Source organism: Halichoerus grypus, chromosome 2, assembly GCF_964656455.1.
Source record: "Halichoerus grypus chromosome 2, mHalGry1.hap1.1, whole genome shotgun sequence".
NCBI lineage: Eukaryota > Metazoa > Chordata > Mammalia > Carnivora > Phocidae > Halichoerus > Halichoerus grypus.
The window spans coordinates 68,201,865-68,225,134 of record NC_135713.1 but is presented as its reverse complement, the minus strand read 5'-3'; the positions used below and the strand labels follow the sequence as shown (position 1 = coordinate 68,225,134).

Here is a 23,270-nt window from a genome sequence, read left to right as displayed (position 1 = left end):
TCCATCAAACCTTAAATCAATATTCCATGGGTATCATTCTTCAGCCTACAAATCCACTTAGCTATAATTCTGTCCAGCCTACTTCATCTCCATTTTAACCACAGGATTATAATGATGGGTCAAATGGCTTGCTGAAATCTTGTTGCATTATATTTATGGCCTTCCTCTGATCTATTGTTTTTATAGTACAAAAAAAGTCTAGTAAGCTTTCTATTAAAGTATGTTGAGATATACTCTTCATTGATCTCTTGCATTCCTGTTTGTCTTAGTGGGTATGCTAAGAATGCAAATCCCTGAGTGATCTTTACGTGAGCCATTTCTCAGGGATGTGTTTGTAGTGAGCAACTTTGAGGAATGAGGTAATGTTTCTGAGACAAAGAGCAGACTTGCTCACTGCCTGGTGTAAAACGGAAGCTTTCAAACTCAGAGTTCCTCTTCTGTAATGTATCTTACTCTGTGTGCAGGCATTCCATCTGGGCTTATCCACAACAGCCCCATTTTGGGCTGTGAATAATAAAGCTTTTCATCTCTGACCCATGAAGAAACAACAGGCTAACTTATTAGCTTATAAGTAGGGTAAAATCCTAGATCACACAAAATAATACATATGGAGGAGTACACTGATCATAAGTATACAGCTCAAATTATCACAAAGTATACACACCATTTTCCTGACTTATACAATAGATTAATTTTGCATGTTTTTGAACTTGGCATAAATGGAATCAAACCTTATATATTCTTTTGGTCTAGTGTTTTTCTCCAGCATCATGTTTATAAGATTCATCCATATTTTGGTTGCAGGAATTCATTAATTTTCATTGCCAAATGTTATTCCATTGTGTGAATACAACACTATTTTTCTATTCTACCATTTATGGACATTTTTGTTGCTTCCAGTTTGGAGCTACTATGAATAATGTTGCTTTGAATATTCTTACATATGTTTTTTGGTGCACATGTCTGTCAGATATATCTACCTGGAGTTAAACAGGTTATAGTATATACATATGTTTAGCATTAGTAGAAAGTGCCAAAAAGGTTTCCATGGTGGTTGCACCAACTTAAACCCACATTAACAGTATGTGAGCATCTCAGTTACTCTACATCCTTGCCAAAATGAGGTATGGTCAGTTTTGTAACTATAGCTATTCTGGTATGTATAAAGCACCAAGATATTGTGGTTTGTGTTTTTTTTTTTTAAAGATTTTACTTATTTATTTGAGAGAGAGAGAGCACAAGAGCGAGTGACAGAGCATGAGCGGGGCGGGGAGGGGGGCAGAGAGAGAGAGAGAAGCAGACTCCCCACTGAGCAGGGAGGATCATAACTTAAGCCGAAGGCAAACGCTTAACTGACTGAGCCCCCCAGGCGCCCCAAAATATTGTGGTTTTAATTAGCTTTTTTAAATGACTAATTATGTTGAACATATTTACATATACTTCTTGGTTCTTTGAATAGGCTTTTCTGTGAAGTGACTTGTTCAAGACTTTTTTTCCTGTTACTCTTAGCTTGTCTTTTTCATATTAGTTTGTAGGAGTTCTTTATGTATCTGCATACAATTACTTTGTTCACTGCATGCATTATAAATGTTTTCTTTTACAGTATGGTTTACTTTTTCACTACCTTAATGTTGTCTTTGGACGAACAGAATTTCCAAGTTTTAATGTAATGGAATTTATCCATCTTTTCCTTTAGGAGTTACAGCTTTATGTGTCCTATCCCTATGGGCATATTTGTCTGTGTTATTTTCTAGAAGCTTTAGTTTTATCTTACATTTGGACATATGATTTACCTAGAATCAATTTTTTCATCCATAGTATTGCATGCATCAGCATATATTCCTTTTTATTTCTGAGTAGCATTCCATTGTATAAATATGCAGCTATCTGTTCATTTGAGTTTTCTCCAGTTTGGGGCTGTTACGGATGACAGTGCCATAAATACATTTGTACAAATCTTTTTATAACCATGTTTTCATTTCTTTTAGGTAAATACATAGTAGTACAATTGCTAGTTCATACTGTAGATGTAAGTTTAATTTTATTAGAAACTGTCGGTTTTCCAAAGTGGTTATAGCATTTAACACATCTGCCAACAATATATGAGAGTTTCAGTTATTCTACAACTTTGTTAGCATTTGGTGTTGTCAGGCTTTTTAATTTTAACCATTGTATTATGTGTGAAGTGATACCTCATTGTGGTTTTCGTTTGCATATCCTAATCATAAACAACATTGAACTCTTTGCATGTGCTTAAGCCTGTATATTTCTTTTGATGTTTATCTTGCCCATTTTTATTGTGTTGTTTATCTTTTTGTTACTAAATTGCAGGAGTTCTTTCTATAACCTGAAATAAAGCCAGTTTTGAAAGTTTAGGAGATCTCTTGCTTAAAAATGTGGATACACTTAACACTGAACTGTAGACCTAAGAATAGTAAAGTTGCTACATTTGGTTATGTGTTTTGTTTTTTTTTTTTTTTTTTTTTTTTTATTTATTTGACAGAGAGAGACACAGTGAGAGAGGGAACACAAGCAGGGGGAGTGGGAGAGGGAGAAGCAGGCTTCCCACTGAGCAGGGAGCCTGATGCGGGGCTCGATCCCAGGACCCTGGAACCATGACCTGAGCCGAAGGCAGACGCTTAACGACTGAGCCACTCAGGTGCCCCTGGTTATGTGTTGTTTTTAACCACATTATTTTTTTTTTTTTAATTTAAGGAGAAAGCCAGTTCTATGACTTACCTATTATTCACTTTTATAATGTCTTTTGATAAGCAAAAGTTTTATTTGGTTTTAATTTGGGTGCAGTCCATTTTAATTTGCTTTCTTTTCCTTTGTTTTCCTTTATGGTTACTGCTTTCTGAGTTCTAAGAAATCTTCTCCTATATCTCCTATATTAAGATATTTTCCTACATTTCCTTCTAGGAGCTCTATACCTGAGTTCTAGAAGTCATTTGAATTAATTTTGTTTATGGTGTGAGTTAGAGATTGAACTTCTGTTTTCCCATCAATTATCTAGCTCTTTCACTACCAGTTCTTTACAAGAATTTCCTTTCCCCATTGAATTGCTTGGTGTCTCTGTGGTAAATAAGTCAGACACATAGAGTGTGTTTGTTTCTGGGCTCTTTTCTGTCTCATTGATCTACTTGGTTATCCTGAAGCCAAAACACTTCCCTGACTACAACTTTATAGTAGTACTACTTCTCTTCCCAATTTGCTCTTTCTCAACATTTTTCTTTATTTTAGATCTTTTGCATTTCCATGAAAAATTTAGAAGCAGCTTGTAAAATTCAACCAAAAAAGCCTGCTTGGAATTTGGTTGAGATTTCATTCATTCTATTGATCAATTTGAGGAGAATTAACTCCTAACACTCAATATTAATCTTCCATTTTATGGACTTGATATGTTGTTACATTTGATTTGCACTTCTTTAATTTCTCTTAGCAATGTTGCATAGTTATCAGTATAAAATGTGTAACATACCCCTTTTTAAAATTTTTTCTAAGTATTTTGTTGTTGGTGGTGGATTTTTTTATGCTTTTACAAAGGATATTTTTCTAATTTTGGACTATCTCTTGATTCAGCCAATACAATTCAAGGTGAATTACAGTTAAGATAACCCCAGGTGGATGAAATTATCAAGAACAACTTCAGAAAAGAAAAATCTGTCATAGAAAAATCTGTACAAAGACATGTGGTTCACATAAATAATCAAGTTTTATGGTTAGTAAGTCACAAAGTCAGAAGAGATTCTGCTATAGGCTCCCTTAGATTTCTGATGAGTGATTTAAAAATTTGTATACTTTGCTCCTTGATGAGTGAGGATGGCAATTAGGATTTGACATGAAAGTAGGGAGAGAAACAGACAATCAGACTTAGCTTTTTTTTTTTTTTTAAAGATTTTATTTTTATTTATTTGACAGAGAGAGACACAGCAAGAGAGGGAACACGAGCAGGAGTGGGAGAGGGAGAAGCAGGCTTCCCGCTGAGCAGGGAGCCCGATGCGGGGCTCGATCCCTAACAGACAGTGGATTGTGGATGGGAAGGGTGGGAGGAAATTTATGTTCTCACTATATATGTGTTTCATGTGTGAATGTGATACAAAGATAATTTAACATACGACAATATATAAATGTAACACACCACATTTACAGAAAAAAGCACCAAAATCACAGGATCATCTTTTTTTTTTTTTTTTTAAAGATTTTATCTATTTGACAGAGACACAGCAAGAGAGGGAACACAAGCGGGGGAGTGGGAGAGGGAGAAGCAGGCGTCCCGCTGAGCAGGGAGCCCGATGCGGGGCTTGATCCCAGGATATAACCTGAGCCAAAGACAGATGCTTAATGACTGAGCCACCCAGGAGCCTCTCACAGGATCATCTTAAATGATGTAGAAATTTGACAAATTTCAGTGATTGAAAGGAAATTACCTCAAGGTAGTATCATATGATACTTGTCTTTCTCTAATTATTTTGCTTAGCATAATACCCTCTAGGTCCACCCACATCGTTGCAAATGGCAAGATTTCATTTTTTGATGGCTGCGTAATATTCCTCTGTGTGTGTGTGTGTGTGTGTGTGTGTGTGTGTGTGTGTATACACACACCACATCTTTATCCATTCATCTGTCGATGGGCATCTGGGCTCTTTCCATAGTTTGGCTATTGTGGACATTGCTGCTATAAACATCGGGGTGCACCTACCCCTTCGGATCACTACATTTGTATCTTTGGGGTAATTACCCAGTAGTGCAATTGCTGGGTTGTAAGGTAGCTCTATTTTCAACTTTTTGAGGAATCTCCATACTGTTTTCCAGAGTACCACAACCTTTTAAAAAGTGAAAAAGGATTTATTCTGACTTTTTTCTTAACACTGACATTTCCAGCTCTTTGCTGCAATGTGTTCTTTAAAAGTATATTTTAAAGTAATATTTTTGTAATCTGATAGAAAGTTTCATAATTGGTGACTGTATTTGTGCTCTAAACCTTTGCATAAATTAAATTCTAACTATAACCAACAAAAACTGTGTAAATATGAACATGTAAACATACATTTCTGATCATTTTAAATAGTATTATGTAATAGGTCTTATAAAGTCATCATTGATAGCACTGATTTGGAGACCTTACTGTCCCTAAAATATCTAGCCTATGATAAATTCAGCTTCTAAAAATATTTTTAGCTTTTATAAACCTATTTCTCCTATTAAATTTAAATGTATTTTTGCATGTGTCTTTTTATCCCACATCTCTTTAAAAATCTAAAGAAGCATGAATTGATGCCTTCTTTTTTTTCTCTGCAGGTTTTCCTATAGCAGATAAAGGCATCAAAACAAGCATTCCACTGATTTTTTTTAAATGCCATTGTAGCATCTAAGTATTTGTAGTGTGTTCCAGGAGGCTTTAGAGCTAACGTATTCTATACCTGATTTTCCTGTCCATTCTTGTCTTTACACTCTATATCAAAGACAGCTTTGAGAGACAGAGGAAGCCACAAAATGGAAAAGTGAGTAGTTTGGCATTGAGGAGAGAGACAGACAGTGGAACTTCTTTGCCTTGGTGGCAGTGTGTTGTGGGTGGAAAGGTGGCAGGGGATTCACGATCCCACTGTATGTATTTGTGTGTGTGTATGTTTGTAAGTCTTAGGAATAAAATTAGTTGGTGAATCTACCTCTCTAGCTTCCTCCTTGAGCATTAGAACATGTCACTATTGAGCTCTGTTGCAGTAAACACATAGTAAAAAGTAAAATCTTGGTTGAAAGTAGACAAAGCAACCATAGGAATCATTTAAATGAAAGGGACTACAGCTGTATGGAATACTGAGCAATAAATATTTTAAAACAAGAGTCGGCAAACTTTTTCTATAAAGAGCCAGATAGTAAAATGTTTAGGCTTTGAGGGCCATACAATCTCTATTGCAACTCTGCTGTCATAGCATGAAAGCATTTATAGATGATATGTAAGGAATGAATGTGGTTGTTTTCCAGTAAAGCTTTATTTAAAAAAACAAAAAACAAAAACAAGCAAAAAGCTGGTTTTGGCCTCCAGAGAGAGTTTGCAAACACTTGCCCTAGAATTTTAATAGTATCACCAAAATCACCACCATAAAATAAAAGGTAAATTGAGCTCCCTCCTCCGTAATGTGAAAAAGCTGACTATGTCCCAAGGGCCTTCTAGTACTGACATTCTGAGAGTTGTGAAAGTTGACTCTGGCATCTATTGTGGCAATTCATATAATGTCTGGCAAGATTATAGCTGGTGCTCCTTGAACCAGCAAGTTAAACATACTGTGAAATGTACTCCTTTATTTCATAGAACTGTTATCATGATTGCTATTGAGTTATGTTCTCAAAGAGCACCTGCAAAGGAGAAATGCAAAAGGTTCCCACTATTCTGCAGTGTTAGCAGAACATTGCTATTAAGGAACTTTGTTGGAAAAGACTGATGTCATGTATTAACCCAAATTGGGAAAACCATACACTCAGCTCTGCATTTGGCCTAGCTGAATGATGTTACTTAGGTAGCAAGCTGTTCTGTAAGTGCTGCTTTAAAAAGAAAATGGAATCAGGAGAGCTAGTGTATTCTTGTAGTCATTTTCAGTTATTCATTTTTTCATCTTACTCATCTTCACAAACTGACCCATTTCTAGCTTATTACTGAGTCTGTTCAGATCTAGTGCTTTAGTCTTCACTTGGATAGTTCTTAATATAAGCCCTCAGCACCTCGACTGACAACTAGAGCATCCTCCTGGCTAATCTCCTTCTGTGCTGTCCATCCCACCTGAGTATACCTTATATCCAGCATTTTCTTCTTTAAGAACGTGTTTGGCTTATCTCCTATTATATAAAGTCTATTCTGTATTGGGGCGCCTGGGTGGCTCAGTCGGTTAAAGAGTCTGTCTTCGGCTCAGGTTATGATCCTCTCAGATCGAGCTCCGCATCGGGCTCCCTGCCTAGCTTCTCCCTCTCCTTCTGCCCCTCCCCCTGTTCCTGATCTCTCTCTCTCTCTCTCTCTCAAATAAAGTCTTTAAAAAATAATAAAAAATAAAATCTTTTCTGTGTTTCACAGAGAACAGGTTGTATCACCATTCAATGTTTATGATTATCATACATATTTTTCCCCTTATTTTTGATGGTCCAGCTAACTCTCATCACTACAGGTTAACTCTCATCACTACAGGTTAAAGAGAAAAAGTTGATTTTTTTAAAAATAAAAACTCTGAACAATGACAGAAATGGGGCCTCCAAAATAGCTCCCTACAACTTAATAGTTGCTTTATTATCCTATTTAAATTTCCAAGTGAACACAATTAAACCAAACTTGTCAGGAATAAATTTATATCCTAAAAAACAAGGGTAATGAATTATGTATTTTATATATCACTAGGGACTGAGATCTCTTAATAAACTTTGAAGTTATTTGAAGATAAATTAAGATCTCTACATGATTCAGTGACAAGAAGTCATTAGTGGTATAGCCCTGATGATCCCTTTTCTCCAATAACAAATTGATAAATTAGTGTTCTTATTTATATAATAATCTCTCTGAGTTTGTTGAATGTGATCAGTTCCTCACCATCCCATGAATACTGAAAGAACAGGTAAGATCAAATTTCCACAGCATAGAGTAAGAAATCTTTTGAGAAAGTACTGTTGAGAATAACAGCCTTCTGTCCTACTAAAAGTTGGCTGCAAGCAATAATAAACACTTCTATTTATTGTTTCCTACTTGTTCCAGACATTTAATATATATTACCTTTTAAAATTCTCGAATAATCTTCTAATACAAATATCTATCCATTAGGAACCTTTGTGTTGGTAGTACAGAAGATGTATTAAAAATTACAGAGATTTGGGGCACCTGGGTGGCTCAGTCCGTTAAGTGTCTGACTCTTGGTTTCAGCTCAGGTCGTGATCTCAGGGTCTTGAGATCAAGCCCCACGCGGGCTCCGCACTCAGCAGGAGCTCTGCCTGAGGCTCTCTGCCTCACCCTCTGCCTCTCCCCCAGTCATGGGTACGCTCTCTCTCTCTCTCAAAAGATATTTAAAAAAAAAAAAAAAGTTTTATTAGTTCACTTAATTGAAGAATCTAGAAGGAAGTCACTGTTCAGGCAGTGTTTGATCCAGTGGCTCAAACATATCGCCAGAAACCATTCTCTTTCCTTCTCTATTTTCTGCTTTCCATGATGATTGCTTCACCCCTAGTCTGCCAGTCCTCATGGTGCTACATGCTATCTTGTGTACTTCCAGTGGCAGAGAATGCTTCTTTCCTGGTGCTTCTCTCAAAAACCAAAGTTTCTTTCCCCTCTTAAGCATCTCCTTATATCTCAGTGGCCCAAATTAAGCCATGTGCCTATCCCTGAACCAGTCACTTGGGCAGGGGAATGGGCTTCATTCATTGCATGAAGCCAGTCTAGGGCCACCTTTCTTTTTGAGGGGGAGGTGAATACTTTCCAAAATGGGAGAAGCGCAGGAATTTGAGGCGAGTAAGGGAAAATAGATACGTGACAAACAACCTGTCTTCTTTAGATGCAAAATAGCTTGAGCAAAAATAAGAAGTAGGAGTAGTATTGTGTGTATGACTTTCCAGGCAGGGGCTTAGTGTTTTAGATACATTTTAGTCTTCAAAACCATCTTGAGAAATAAATGGAATTAATCCTTGTTTTAAAGAAGTTTAGAAAGATTAGGGACGCCTGGGTGGCTCATTTGGTTAAACGTCTGCCTTCGGCTCAGGTCGTAATCTTGGGGCCCTGGGATCGAGCCCCGCATTGGGCTCCTTGCTCAGCGGGGAATCTGCTTCTCCCTCTCCTTCTGCCCTCCCCCCCCCATTTGTGCTCTCTCTCTCTCTCAAATAAATAAATACAAAAAAAAAAAAAAAAAAAATTTAACTTACCCAAGGCCACATAGGTAATTGGACCTAGGTCAGTCTGACTTCAGTATCCATGCTCTTTTCACGATGTCATGCTATCTCCCTAGTAAACTAAAAATTGACTATAAAAACATATTAAGTATCGTCTTAGAAATCTATCACTGGTGAAGAATTCTAGAAAATAATCCATCCTGTTTGGGTTTAATGTACAATGTACCTATATAGAAATAATCCTTGTTGAGACAGATTTACAAAACGGGAATTAATATCTTGTTTTGCCCACTTTGAACACCAAGATCCTTACAATAGTGGTCAGGTATGGCACATGCACATATACATACATGCGTACACATATAAACATATGTGTTGTATATATGATTGTGTATATCACAAATTCTAAGAGAGGTTCTTTAACTTGGCACTTAATGAAAGTGGCAGGGGAATGAGTTCAAAGGAAGAGACACTATCCTCTACAATAACTGACAGTGAATACTAAAAACTGTCATCTGATGTCACTCTCCAATTGTTCTTCACTTAATGGTAATAATCAAGTATTGTGCCTAGGGGAACATTTCTGGCCCAGTCTGAATTATTTCCTGGGTAACCTACCGCTAGTCTCATACTCTGTCCCCTGGGGAGTTTACTTCTTGCTTCTGGGTTCTTACTGCTTGCACTTGCCCAAGGCTCAGGCTTTCAGTACTGAATCACAATTATTTAACTTTTACTGAAGTCTTTGCTTCTCTGCAGTGTTCTGCAAGAAGCTGACTAGGGCTATGGGGTGGTGCAGCTTTCCTCCTTTACTTAAGATCATTCTGTCTGTGTCTTGAATAACTAACTATGAGTTGGAAATAAATTTAAAATTTACTTTAATAATTTAATGATTTTAAGCAAGAAATTTCTGTAAGGCAGAAATATTGTTGGATTAACTAAGAGGCAGTCAGACAATCCTTCGTCTGTATCTTAGGCTTGTCTCAGTATTTGGAAATAGCTGTATGTCATTCTACTTTCTAGTGCTTTACCTTTATTGACCTGGCTTCACTTTTCAGGCAATTTGTAATTCTATTTAAGTGTTGTCTTTTCTTTATTATATTATGCATTTGTTGTTTTACACTTTTATCTACCAGGGATTGCTTCTTTGCAAATCATTTTTTTAAAAGATGTAGTTTTTAAGGCATTAGTGTTAAGAAGCATCTATCAAAATGAGCTTACTCTTAAATGCGCTAAGTTTTATTGATGGAATTTAAAGAATTTTATGGCATCCATCCGGTGCCATTGATAAGAAATGTAATATCCTTTTCTCAACACTGTTTTAACATTTGACAAGTACTTGAAAAGCAAAGTTCTCACCATTGGAGAGGGACTAGGGAAGAAATGTAAAAAGTAATGAAAAATGATTCTTGTCTTCATGGGAAGCTTAGAAGCTGCAAGAAGAGATACACATTGTTTTTACTCACTCATTCAAGAGATGTTTATTGAGGTATTATTACATGCTAGACACAGTGAGGTAACCTCTGAAATTATAATAATGAGCAGCAAAGGCACAATTCTTTTCCTAGGGTTTACCATTTGGGGCAGGGGTTAAGGGGTAAAGGAGGATTCACTGAAGGAGGAAATTTTAAAAAAGAACAGGAGGCAGATGGAAAAGTGCTGAATATGAGCTAACTTTGGAAAGAAATATTAGGATTTCACAGAACACTGAGGTTATGTCATAGGCTGCTTTAAATCAAATTCCAGAAAAGCTCTTTTCATTTGAAAACTATTCCAAAGCTTAAACAAAATGCTATGTGGTTTCAAGACCAGAAGTCTGCACTTTTTCTAAAATAGGCCAACATATATCTAACAAAGAATTAATATATATGAATATTGGTCCAAGTAATAACTTGAACTAAATATTGATTTCAAGTCCACTTAATTGGTATACCTATTAAAGTAGAGAAATCAGTGGTTAATTTTGCTGTTTACTGTTGCTTGAGTGTGTTTTGTTCAGAAAATTAAGTTAAGCTTGATGGAGACTGTTTCAATAATCTTCCTAGTAATTGAATGCATTTGATATTCTCTTTAAAAGAACAGAAAAAAGAAATTATCTGACACCGTTAAGATTATTTTTAAGCATATAGCTGTTGATTTTGTAAATGGCCCACCTAAATTTGCCTAACACTTGATTTGTGAATAAGAGAAGAAGTTAGAGAAAGATAACATTATAAGTAGAGTTAGGGAAGAGTTTATTTTCCAGGTACTCTCATTAAAGAAAAAGCCATTAAGTCTTCACCTCTAGAGTTGTTCTATTTAAGGAAGCCTGGATCCCTGGTGAAGAGGATTATAAAATTCAGGAAATGGCAATTAAAATGCTAATCCCTCTTGCAAAATTCTGGTTTAGAATCTGAGGGCCTAATAGAAAGTGGGAATGATTGTTTTGAGAGAACATTCATTCTAATATATTTAACTTTTTAAAAAAATACAATTACACTCTACACTAACAAGGAAGAATAATCAAGCCTTCATATAGCCTTTAATGCGATGTGAAGAATGAATGCACAGTTGAAGGTCGACACTATTTTAATATGGTTGTGACGGGTGATAGATGGCTCTTCAGCTTTGGAAATAGTGCTTCTAAAAAAACTGAATTGTGAATTTCATTTAATTTTATTCAATTTAAAATGGATATGATTGAGTTACTAGAAAATTTTAAACATGTGTGAAACAGCGTAGGCATATGAATATTCTGTTTCAACTATAAATTTATGAAATCTAAATACAGATCAAATATTTGAGATGTCCCACAAAATGTAAAATAAACAACATATTTTGAAGACTTAGGATGATAAAATGTAAAATATTTCCACTATAATTTTGTAATGATACATACTGGTATAATATATTTTGCATATATTGGGCTAAAGAAAAAATATATTATTAAAATGAATTCCACCTTTTTGTTGTTGTTACTTTTCCAAATGTGGCTACCAGAAAATTGAAAGTTACTGTGTGTTACATTTCTTTTGGACCATGCTGATTTAAAGAGTTGCTCTAAGACATCACTGAAATCCATTTGATGCCCAAAATGCAATCTGGCTCAGCAATTAAATCCTATCAAAACCATAGCTCCCCCCCTCTGGCTCTACCATCAGTGACTTAATTATCATAAGCAGTCACTGAATCTGATAACTAATTTGATCTCATCTACACTTTAAACTCATAATAGTTATAATCTTTTATTTGGTATTAGAGAAAATAAAATTTCACAGAAAATTTGGGCCAGGCAAATCGGTGAGAAATTGCAACAGAGGAATTGTATGATTTTGTTTGAGTATTATCATGTGTTGGATAATACACAGTGTGAAGCACTTAAATTACTTAAACCGTATCTGGGTAAGTTTATGGTATCTGTTTTCTAATAGATGTGTTCTTTCATATTTTGCTTTATCCTCACCTCAAACAAAATTGGCAGAAAGCATGGTCAAATGTGTAATTCTTTCAGTTTTGTCAGGTATCTAATAGGCAGTACATCCTGATTATATTTCATTGTTCATCTGTCAATTCTTCTAGGAGGTGATTTCCTGTCCTTTCTGAGAAAGAAGAAGGATGAAATAAAGCTCAAACAATTAGTGAAATTTTCATTAGATGCTGCTTCTGGTATGTCCTATCTCGAGAGTAAAAACTGTATACACAGGTAAGGAGGACATTTTTTGAAACATTTTCTGGTTGTACCAATAGAACGCTAGAGAAGTGACATATTTGCTGCAATATAGCAATGAAGTTCTTTCATAAAACTTGTATATTTTCTTGTTGGTTTTCATGTTTTGTGGGAAAGCCTTCTTTGATAGTTGGTTATATAGTTTATAGAAACACTTGTTTTCTCTTACCTGAGATAAGTACACCTCATTAGACAGTGAGCTACTTCCTGATTAAAATCTGTTGTATTATAATCTTGAATGACATATTGATAAGATGTACCACAAGTTAGTCACATAATCAGCTACAGTCTTATAGCCAAATAGGATTGTTTCATCTGCTCCCTATTCTCATTTTGCGAAGAAATTACTTAAAAAGTCTTGGAAGAGCATAGTAGTAAAACAACAATTCATGACAGTGAATTGGCCAAGGGTAGAAGATATTAGCATAATAGTTATTTCAAGGGAGATTTAGAAAACTTGTCTAATTACTTTAAGAGCAGTGACTTGGTTGTAATGCTTTTATAGATTGTGGTTTTAGTTGCTTGTAGCTGAAAATGTTCTTTATTGCTAAATGTCAGTACAACTTAAGATGTCTTGCTGAATTCATGTGAGATCCTAAATATGGCTAAGTGTACATAAGCAAAATGAAGTGGGGGCATTGATGCAGTTTTTATTCACTGGAAACAGCAGGTAATACTATTTAACATGGGGCAGAGTTCATTGTCAGATTGAACTATTATGGACTTTATCTAAATTGGTTCAGTTATTGATGTTTGTTTTTCTCTGATGTATTTCATTATGCAGGTTTTGATTTAACATTCTGGTAAAATTGTATAATGTGTAATTATATAGCAGAACAAAAGTACCTTCACCTGAAATATATATTGATTTGATCTCAGATGTCCCATCTGCCCCACCCCCCACCCCCTGCCTCCATTTTTGAGTTGGGACAAGAAAGAATTTAGAGCCAAACTCTCAAGTAAAAAAGAGTTTAGTAGCAATGAAAGCAAAAGCACACCCTCAAGGTGGACGAGCGGGCAGGCCCAGAGACGGCAACTGCACCAGGGACCAGGGTGGTCTTTCTTTTTTATGCTCGCAAGGGTTATGGGCTGATCTCTGACTAGGGTTGCGTCCAATCATCTAAGGTCTCCTCCTACGATAGAGAGGGGGAGTTTTGGTCCTATATGGCCCTTATCTGAACTGTCACAGAGCCATCCCCCTGCAAGGGGTGTGTGGGGGGGGGTAGTCAAGACCACAATGCAAATGTGTTCTCATGAAGCTATAGGTTATTGTAGGGCAGCACTTACAGGGAAGAGTACATGTGTGTGCCCCCTGGCTGTTTGAAACTTGGTTTCCACCCTTCTTAACAGACAGAAAACAGCTGTTACCTGCTCATGTCTGGCTAACTGCCTGCTTTATCAAACTGATTATTTAATTTTCCAAAAAATTTTGCCACATTTTCAATTTTATTCTCAAACTGAAATTATGGCTTGTGTTTCCAATATAGCTCAATGGTCACCTATATTTTAAAATACCTTTCAGTAGAGATAATTGTATTTCTGGAAATGAAGAAAACTAAAACTTAGCCACTGTCCTTGTATTTTTGTTTTACTTTCTATGACTAGAGATCAAATCACATTATAATAAGATATTTTTATTTTATTTTTTTTTTAATTCAGGTTTTTTTTCTTTAATTTAAATTCAATTAGCCAACACATATTACATCATTAGTTTCAGATGTTCAACAATTCATCATTTGGGTGTAACACCCAGTGCTCATCACATCACATGCCCTCCTTAATGCCCATCACCCAATTACCCCATCCCCCCACCCCCTCCCCTTCAGCAACCCTCAATTTGTTTCCCAGAGTCGAGAGTCTCTCATGGTTTGTCTCCTCTGATTTCTTCCCATTCAGTTTTCCCTCCTTTCCCTTACGGTCCTCTGCACTGTTTTTTATATTCCGCGTGTGCATGAAACCATATAATAATTGTCTTTCTCCGATTTTTAAAGATTTTTAAAAAGTATTTGATTTTGGACAAGAATTGCATTATTATTAATTTCATTAGAAGAAAACAGTTTTTGTTAAAAGTAACTATGAAGGGTTTTGTTCTTCATTTATAGAAGATCTATAATTTTGGCTGCTCAGGTGTTAAAGCTACTTCGGGCATCAGATTCTCTACTGTAGTTACTCATTTTGTCTCAGATTTTATTTTTCAAATCATTAGACTATCTATAGCTTTAAATTACAATGAATAAACCGCATTGAAACTACTTAATTAATTGTCAGTTACCAGTACCAGTCTTTAATTTCTGTTGCCTCCTGGTTGAGGGAATTGTTTCAATTTCTTGCTACTTTTGTAGTGATTGCTTTTCTTGCAAATGGATGACTGTATTTTTTTAAATGCTGTATCATCAGAATTGAAATGATTCTAAGTTGTAGATGATAGCCTCTAAAAACTTATCCCACTCACCGAATCATAACATTACCTGCTGTAATGTTATTTTTCCATTTTCCTTGTTAAGAATTTTTATGCATTCACAAATTTTTGAATGTCAACCCCTGCTTGAGCACATATTCTAGAAGGTTGTACCTATTCCTGTACTATTTGCCTGTGGGGAAGGTTCCTGATTGAATAACTTAAACAATATCACTGAGAGCAGGTTTGACAAATAGATTTCAGTGCCAATTTTCAGTGATTGGTAGTGGCTTTCTGTGTTGTGTATTGAGAAAGATTCCAGGATCAGCGACAAAGAGTCCATTGATTGATCAGTCACATCTGTTAGGGCACTGATAAGCATTAACACACAAGCCCCAAATTTGTCATCCATGGCATAGAATATTTTCTTTTTGTCTTTATTTTAATAAATGCTTTTCTTTTTTCTATGATTTTCCTTATTCGCCATATAAAACAACAATGTAATGTTTTCTGACCAACACTTCCACTGATTTCTTCTAAACTATCTGCCATTCTGATTTTCCCTGTTGATCTTGATTAGTGGATGAATTTTATACCTCCAGCCAGTGGTCTTTCGTTACTCTTGAAATTTATGTAAATGCTCTTTTGGATGAATTCATTTTCTTTTTCTTTGCATTTCAGTACCTCACCAATACATGACACTATGTTGAAAAAATAAAATATTCTTTATGTTGAACTTTTTATAGAAGTGAATTGTACCATAGAACCCTCTTCCTATGTGTCATCCTATAGAACTATTTCTGTGGTAGTAATAGTAATTGCAATGGATTTCAATTGATTTATAGTTAAAAGATGCACTCAAGACATGTTACATGTTTTTTCTCCTAAGAAATACCAAAATATAAATATAAATATATAGTATTCATTACAGTGAAAAGCATTTTTCCTCATTGGAAATGAGGAAATTCATTTTAAAAATTGATTAATCTGAACATGATCGAAAGTTTCAGTTTTCAAGTAGTGAAGAAAGGCACCCAGCCCTATTCTTGACATCCCCAAATATTACTAAAAATATATGCATGTCTATGAATTATGAAGTCTTTGTCCCACAGATCAAAGCAAAAATTTTTAATGTGCTTTAAATTTTATATGAACTTATATATTTTATCCTGTTCAGTGATTAGAAGTTCCTAGAATGCAGTATCTGAAAATATTTCTAATTGTGTCTCATCAAAATAGTATCTTAAGTTTGGGGGGACACATTTTCTTTCTTTAGCTTTGTTTTGTTGTTTTGATTACTATGAGAAGAGCAGAGCAATGTTTTGTTATAGATAAACAAGTATGACAGCTATAAAATGGAAACAAGTAATTGCATGAAAAAATGGCCTGCTTTTGGAAAATATTCTTGTAATTTCCATTTAACTTCCCGAAGGGTTCTCTTGATACTCTAAGTTTCTAATTGAAACTATTTCTGTTTATAGCTAGTGAATTGCTGGATATTTTGTGTTTAGTTGTAATCAACTGCATTTTCTTTATAATTATTCTATAGACCCATGTGAGATTTTCTTTCCTACTTGTACCTTATAAAGATTTGAAGTATACTGATAAACTTTGGGCTGTGTGTGTGTTTACTTAAAATGGTATGTTCCTAGATTGTTAGATGTCACTCTAGAAAAAGCATTAAACCTGATTAATTTTGATGTTAAGTGGATTGAAGCTTGACATTATACTAGATATAAGCGGGAATGGCATTTATGGTTTTATTGCTGAGGAATCTTACTGGAAGATTTATTTTTATTTGGGTTTATTTCTAAAAGTTGGCTTTCTGCCGTGTTCTTTCGTGTCTGTGGAAAGTAAAGAAAGGATAAGCTTTTGATTGGTGTTTGTGTTAAAGACCAATCTGTGGGGAATTTTGGAAGCATTTCTTAATTTCATGATATTCTGTGTTAAAACCAGAAAAGGTGTTTTTGGAGAGATGCTTGTAGAAAATGATTTTATTTTTCTAATTTTAAATCTTGGACTGATTTCTCTTTATTTTTGGTTGCTTTACTGCAATGATGTTTTGTTGTTATGGAGTAAAGCTAATAACTCTACAAATTAAAGCCCATAAGATCAGATTTATTGTTTAATAAGGGTTTTGCTTATCCATTGAGAATGAAGATATTTCCAGCACTTCACATATGTGAACAGTTGCCTACTCTGTGCCAGGCTGATGTCAACAAGAATCATTGTCCCTGCCATCAGGTAGATGTAACACAAAATAATAATTATGCAAAGAGATAATCAAGTTAGTGATAATATGTGCAGAATGCCATGAGAGTAATATTAAGAGGGTCTAATATGACCTTTTAGTATGGGGGTTATGGTGGGAGTAATCAGGGCTATGGTGAGAGAAGTCCGTAATTGCAGAAGATACTGTTTGGGTGAGACTTGGTAGGTGGGTGTGTTGCTGAATAGAAGGGGAAGGAATATTCCAGCTGAAGGAAGGTTGAAAGCAAAGTTAACAATGTTTTTCATGAGAGCAGGACTTAATCATGAAACTCTAAAGAGTTCAATATTATCCCATATCAGAATGGGAAGTCCAAAGGACGGAGCCAGGTAAACAGGGTCATTCTCACCATGGGCCATTTAATTTGGCTAAACTGCAGGAGTATCGAGCTATACATTGGGATGATTTTAAGAAAGTTAAAATGCTATGGTTTTTAACTGGAAAAGAAAAGTAATTTGAACAAAATTTACAAAACCCTGAAAAATGAATAATCTTAGGAAAAGGAGTAGGAATGGGACCAATTTTATTTTTAAATTTCATTAGAAAAACTAATTTAGGAAAGCTAAGGTTGTCCAGAAAGAAACAATATTACATTTCACTTAAATATATTATAGAAAGAGATTGTTTGACCCAGTGATTTCTGATGAGGCTAAGGAATGTGTTCTTTTTAAGATAAATGTAAGATGCTGCTTCTGTCTCATTTTAAATTTTTTGTGATTTCATACTTTATGAAGCTAAAGATTTGGGTATGATATTGATCATCTACATTTTTCCAGTGATCATCTACATTTTTCCAGTTTTTCTCTTTTTTTTTTTTTAAACTACAGCTGATAACCTAGCATTTGAGCTCTCCCTCTGCTTTCAGTGTACTGAAAATGTATTCTTATGCTTAATGCATCTTCATATCATTTAAATGGTAAGGTAAAGGTAAAATAGGCAAAGTGAAATATTTCCTTTAATGTTTTTAGAACTTCACCTTTTATATCTCTCATGAATTTCCATTTATTCAGTAAAAGGGACTTTAGGATCAATTTACAGATTAAATAATTGCAGCCCAGAGATTAAATGAAGTTTATCTAAACGGTGGCAGAGCCATTGCTAGCTAGATCTTAGATGTGTTGACTTCTTCTAACACATTCCCAGTCATTGAATGTGGGTGTTTGACTCCATCTCATTCAAGTGTTTGTAATCCCAACAGCTGCCCTTCATAACTTACTGAGGACTAGGCATTGTGCTAATTACGTGCTTTAGATGCAGTATCTGAGCATGTAAGCTTCATGAGGGCAATGATTTTTACCTGTAGTGTTCACTGTTGGATTCCAAAAGTCAGGAACAGTGCCAGGCACTTACTGGTGAAGGAATAAATCCTCAAAACAGCAGTAGGTATTATGGTTAGGCCCATTTTATACATGAGGAAACTCCTGGTTAGGGAGGTTGATTATCTTGCCCACGATGATATGAAAAGAAAGTGGCAGCTCCAACATATGGATCCTGGCACTCTGGTTCTAGAGTTCATACTCTGACTCACTGCCCTGGACTCCACTGCCTTCTGTAAGAAATGCATCTTCTGATCAATTGGGAGATTCGGGAAGGAAGGCCAGATGGTATTCGGTGTGATGGCTCAGCTTATATTTAACATCTGGACTCTTTATGTTCATGAGTAAAAACAGAAGAGGATGCAGAAGCCTGTGAAATGTAATTTTAGAAAGATATACCAAGGTGTTTTTTGTTGTTTTTGATAAAGAGTTGCTGGAATGAAGCAGTATTTTGTTATTGCCTCTCCATTTAATTAGAACTTGAAAATTTATTTTTGCATTTTTCATACACGATTGTTTAGATACCCCCTTCTGCTTTATCCATTAATTAAAAACACAGGATTAGCATAGAAATGTGATAATCTTGGTTAGTTGAGTAAGCATTTATGACTGATTTTCTTGTTCCAACATTTGATTACAATTTTGAATATATTAAGATGTACTTTTATTTTTAGCCTCTAAACCAATTTTGCTGCAATACAGAAAGGAGTGCTCAATAATTTCAAATATGTCAGAAATATGCAATCCTTCTCTAACTTTTTTTTCTACTGCAGTTCGGTATTTGCATATACAGTGTGATTATCATACAAAAGATATCACAAAAGCACCTTTCTAAAAATTATCCTGCTACTTTATTCAGTGTCAGAATTTCCCATCACTAGTTTCATTCATTTTAATTAAGGGATTTTTTCCCCTAAGGTCACATGCATGTTTCCAGGAATGAAAAAGGAGGCCTTCTCTTATATTACAATCAATTACCATGTTGGCTTGGGTTAATGTACCAGAGTATCTAGCTGCCTTCTTAGAAAACAAAAATGATGGATTTGGGGGAAAGGGTCAAAAGACAGATAAGTTTTGATTTATGGTTACTGGTAGGAAAAACACAGCATATAAGACACTGTTCAGGAATTTAGGGCCCTCTGGTAAGCAGTCCTTGAGAATGAGAAGGGAGGGAGAGAAGAGAATAGCAGCACATTAAAGCTATTTCATAGTTTGGTTAGGGCTAGCTTTGTCCTATGTTACATAGAAATGATGGGGGGAAATTGGCCTATACCTCTTCTCTATTATTTCTCACTTTCATTCAGTTAATTACAGTAAATACATTTCTGATTCAGAATGTCAAACGTGAGCTTTTCCATTAAACTAATACAAATGTTTAGGTTACCACTTTTTCTAAGGACCTCTTTGATGACAAAGAACAGAAACAGTGTAAGCTAACTTAAGCAATAGGACATTTATTATAAGAAAATAGAATTTCCTCACAGAACTCAGGACACAGGAAGCTCAGCCAGCCCTGGGAGCCATTGGAATTAGGAACTGGGAAGTGGTCAGGGACCAAGGTAGCATCTCTTTCTGTCTTTTCCTCTGTGTTCACTTGGTCTTTCATTATTTCCTCAATCTCACTGCTTCATTTCCCTCTTGTTCTGAAGACTACATTCCTCTGCCCCATTTGCAAAGGGCTCTCAAGTGACATTTGAATCAATATAACTTTCCAGGCCTAGCATCTGCAGATAACTAATTAGTCTTTGAGGTCTAACTTCAAATTCTTGGCAGAAAGAATTGATTGGCCTAGCTTATATTATGTGTCTACCCTTGTTTTAATCAATAAGATGGCTAGACAGAGGAGAGTATGCAGGATCGTTGTTATATAGATTTACAGGAGCCGATCCTGGTGTGTGAGGAGATGATTCTCAGAGGATGAGACATATATGAAGCAGGATCCCCAAAAGAGTATCATGCATTCAGCAAGTGCTTACTATTGGCAAGTACATTCACTATCTTATTTAGTCCTCATATTTCAATGAGAATGGTACCACTCATCTCCGCTTATAATAGGAGAAATTGAGCCACAAAATAGTACGTAACTTGCCCAGTGTCATACAGCTGGTAAGGGGAAGAGTCACTTCTAGATTGAGTTAATGACAAAGCCTGGGAATCTAAACAAAACATTTAAACTATATGTTGGATATATCTCCAGTTCTTCCCATCTGGGAGTATGAGCAATCATGTGGAAATTTCTCTTATGAAGCAAAACCTAAAACCATTTCATCAGTACTGATTTAGAGAAAGCCTTTCACAGGGATAAGAGAATCCTTTACAAGTCTTATCTCCATATTTTCCTGGGATGATTCATTCTCCCACAGTTCCATGGTGTCAGGCTGCCAGCTTGACTCTTTCCTGAAGTTGGTCCATGTAGTCTTCTTGAATCCTAGCTCCTACTGAGTCTAAACAGGTAGGAGATCACACTCAGAACTGTGGAGTTGGGTTCATGATTACCCCAGAGATTTGGGTGACCATTGGTTGTATTCATGTTCTCAAGTCAAACCTGATTTATGCTAGAGTAGCTAGCTGTTTCTAATTAGTCTTGGTCAAATGGAAATTCTGGTCTCCAAGAAATCTGTTAGAACATGGATGACATAAAAACAAGCCTAACCTTCTCACTTGCAAATTGCTTCCAAGGCAGGGTCTGAGCAGTCAGCATATGGACCTAGAGAACCCAAGCCTATGACATTTACCAGACATTGACTCACCTTATTAATTTTGAGAATTACGGGGTGGTGGGGGATTTGCCCAATTTTTGTTTTCAAATATTGTTCATTCTATTTTAGATACAGAGCACCACCAGAAGCCCTTTTCATTCTCAGGTTTCCTTTTTAAAGTGTTTCTGTCCCAATCAGACTGTCTCTGTCTGCATTGCCAACTCTAATAGACTGGAAGGTTAGCATTTGCAGAGCCACTTAGCAGCTTCAGCGTAGTGGTTAAGACCACAGATTTGACATTGGAATGCTCTATGTTTGAATCTTGGCTCTACACCATGTTAGTTGTGTGACTTTAGAACCCTCCCCAACCCCCATCATGGCATTCCCTATAACCTCTCCCCTGCTTTATTTTTCATCAGTCCTTATCATGACCTGACATTTATTTTATTTATATCTACATATGCATATATGTGCATGTATAAATATATGCGTATATATAAAAGTGGTGTGTGTGTGTGTGTGTGTGTGTGTATCTATCTATCTGTAAAATACTGGTTTGCTTTTTATCTGTCTCCCTCAAGTAGAATGTTAGTTCCGTGAGAATATTGGCTATATTTTGTTCATTCTCAGTATAGAGAACAGTTACCAGCGTCTCGTTGGCAATCGGTAAAAAAACAGCATTGCATGGATGAATGAATGAAGTTACTTATTATGCTTCTGTTTCTTCCAGTATAAAATGAAGATGATAATATTCTCTCTGACACACTGATTTGGATTAGAGAAGGCAACTGTACTTGAGTAGATAAGAAGTATCTCAAGGTTCTCCACTATGAAATATCCCTACAACACTTCAAGGGGACCACAGCATAACTAGAAGAGACCACACATGTCCACACCATTCTAAGATTAAATTCAGTTATCTAGTTAGCCAAGGATACAGAAACTTTTCAGAAAAAGATGGCCATATAAAGGAAGAGCAAATGCAGGATATCTCCATTCATTTTACCATGGTCCCTAGACTTTCTAACAGTGTCCAAACAGGCTTGGGCCTTGTTGAATCTGAGAAGCTCATTCTCTTGCTAACGTAGTAGTATGGATCATATAATACCATTCAGGGAGTATCTATACATCTGTGTGATTTTGTTTAATGTTTTAACATTGGGCTAAACATTTCTTGTACCAAACTTGGTAAAGCCTAGGTATCTCTGGGCAGCTGATCTCTATCTCCAGCCCATAGCTCCATATTTTGCCACCTTACTCCCATTACTCTTTCATCTGTGTGTTCCCAATCCTGGGTATTTTCAGGCTGGGCACTCCTCTAGATACTGCGGCTATGGTGGTAGAGGGGAGGAAAACTAATCTGCCCTCTAATCTGCTAGGTTTTTGCCTGAGATGCCCCTGTAATAAAAGGCTAACAGGGGAAAAACAGAAGTTAAATAACATGTATGCATGAGAGAGACGCAGGAAAACTAACTTCCCAAGATGGCCCAAGCCACCACCTTAAATACCAACTCCAGCTAAAGACTAAAGAAGATGTGTCGTGGGTGGGAGGGAGGCCAGTTGTGGGAAGTTATCAGGCAAAGCAGTAAACAAGGGTAGGATTGTTACACAGATTTAAGTCAGTGTCTTCTCTATTGATAAGAGTTTCTAGAGATTTAGAGTCTACCTTCTCTTCTTGGTACAGGGAGGGAGACATTCTTATAAATGGAGAGCTCCCTTGTAAATCTCTCCTGCAAAAGTGTAACTTCTACTCAGTTGTAAAACTCCCTCTGTATCTGCTGTTTCTAAAAAATAATCAGCTGAAAATAATCCTTATGTCAAAGAAGCATATTCTGGGGTGACAAATTCTATCCCCCTTCAACAGTGAATGAAACAAAGCCGTGCCCTTCTGGAGCTTACAAAAATGAGGGAGAGCAGACAATGCATTTAAAAAGTAATAAGCAAGTAAATATAAATATCCCACATGATAATAAATGATATCCTGAGTAACAAAATAGGATAAAAGGGAAGGGGAGGCTGGAATGGACAC

General features: G+C 35.9%; 1 protein-coding gene across 6 annotated transcripts in view; it reads left to right on the top strand.

The window, feature by feature from the left end:
* FER (FER tyrosine kinase) overlaps positions 1–23,270 on the top strand; it is a 418,533-nt gene that overhangs the window by 285,877 nt on the left and 109,386 nt on the right. For all 6 annotated transcript variants that reach the window (XM_036123015.2, XM_036123018.2, XM_078066948.1 and 3 more), the window contains one exon: positions 12,412–12,535. In XM_036123015.2, the coding sequence (XP_035978908.1) occupies positions 12,412–12,535 (124 nt within the window). The remainder of the gene's footprint in view (positions 1–12,411; positions 12,536–23,270) is intronic.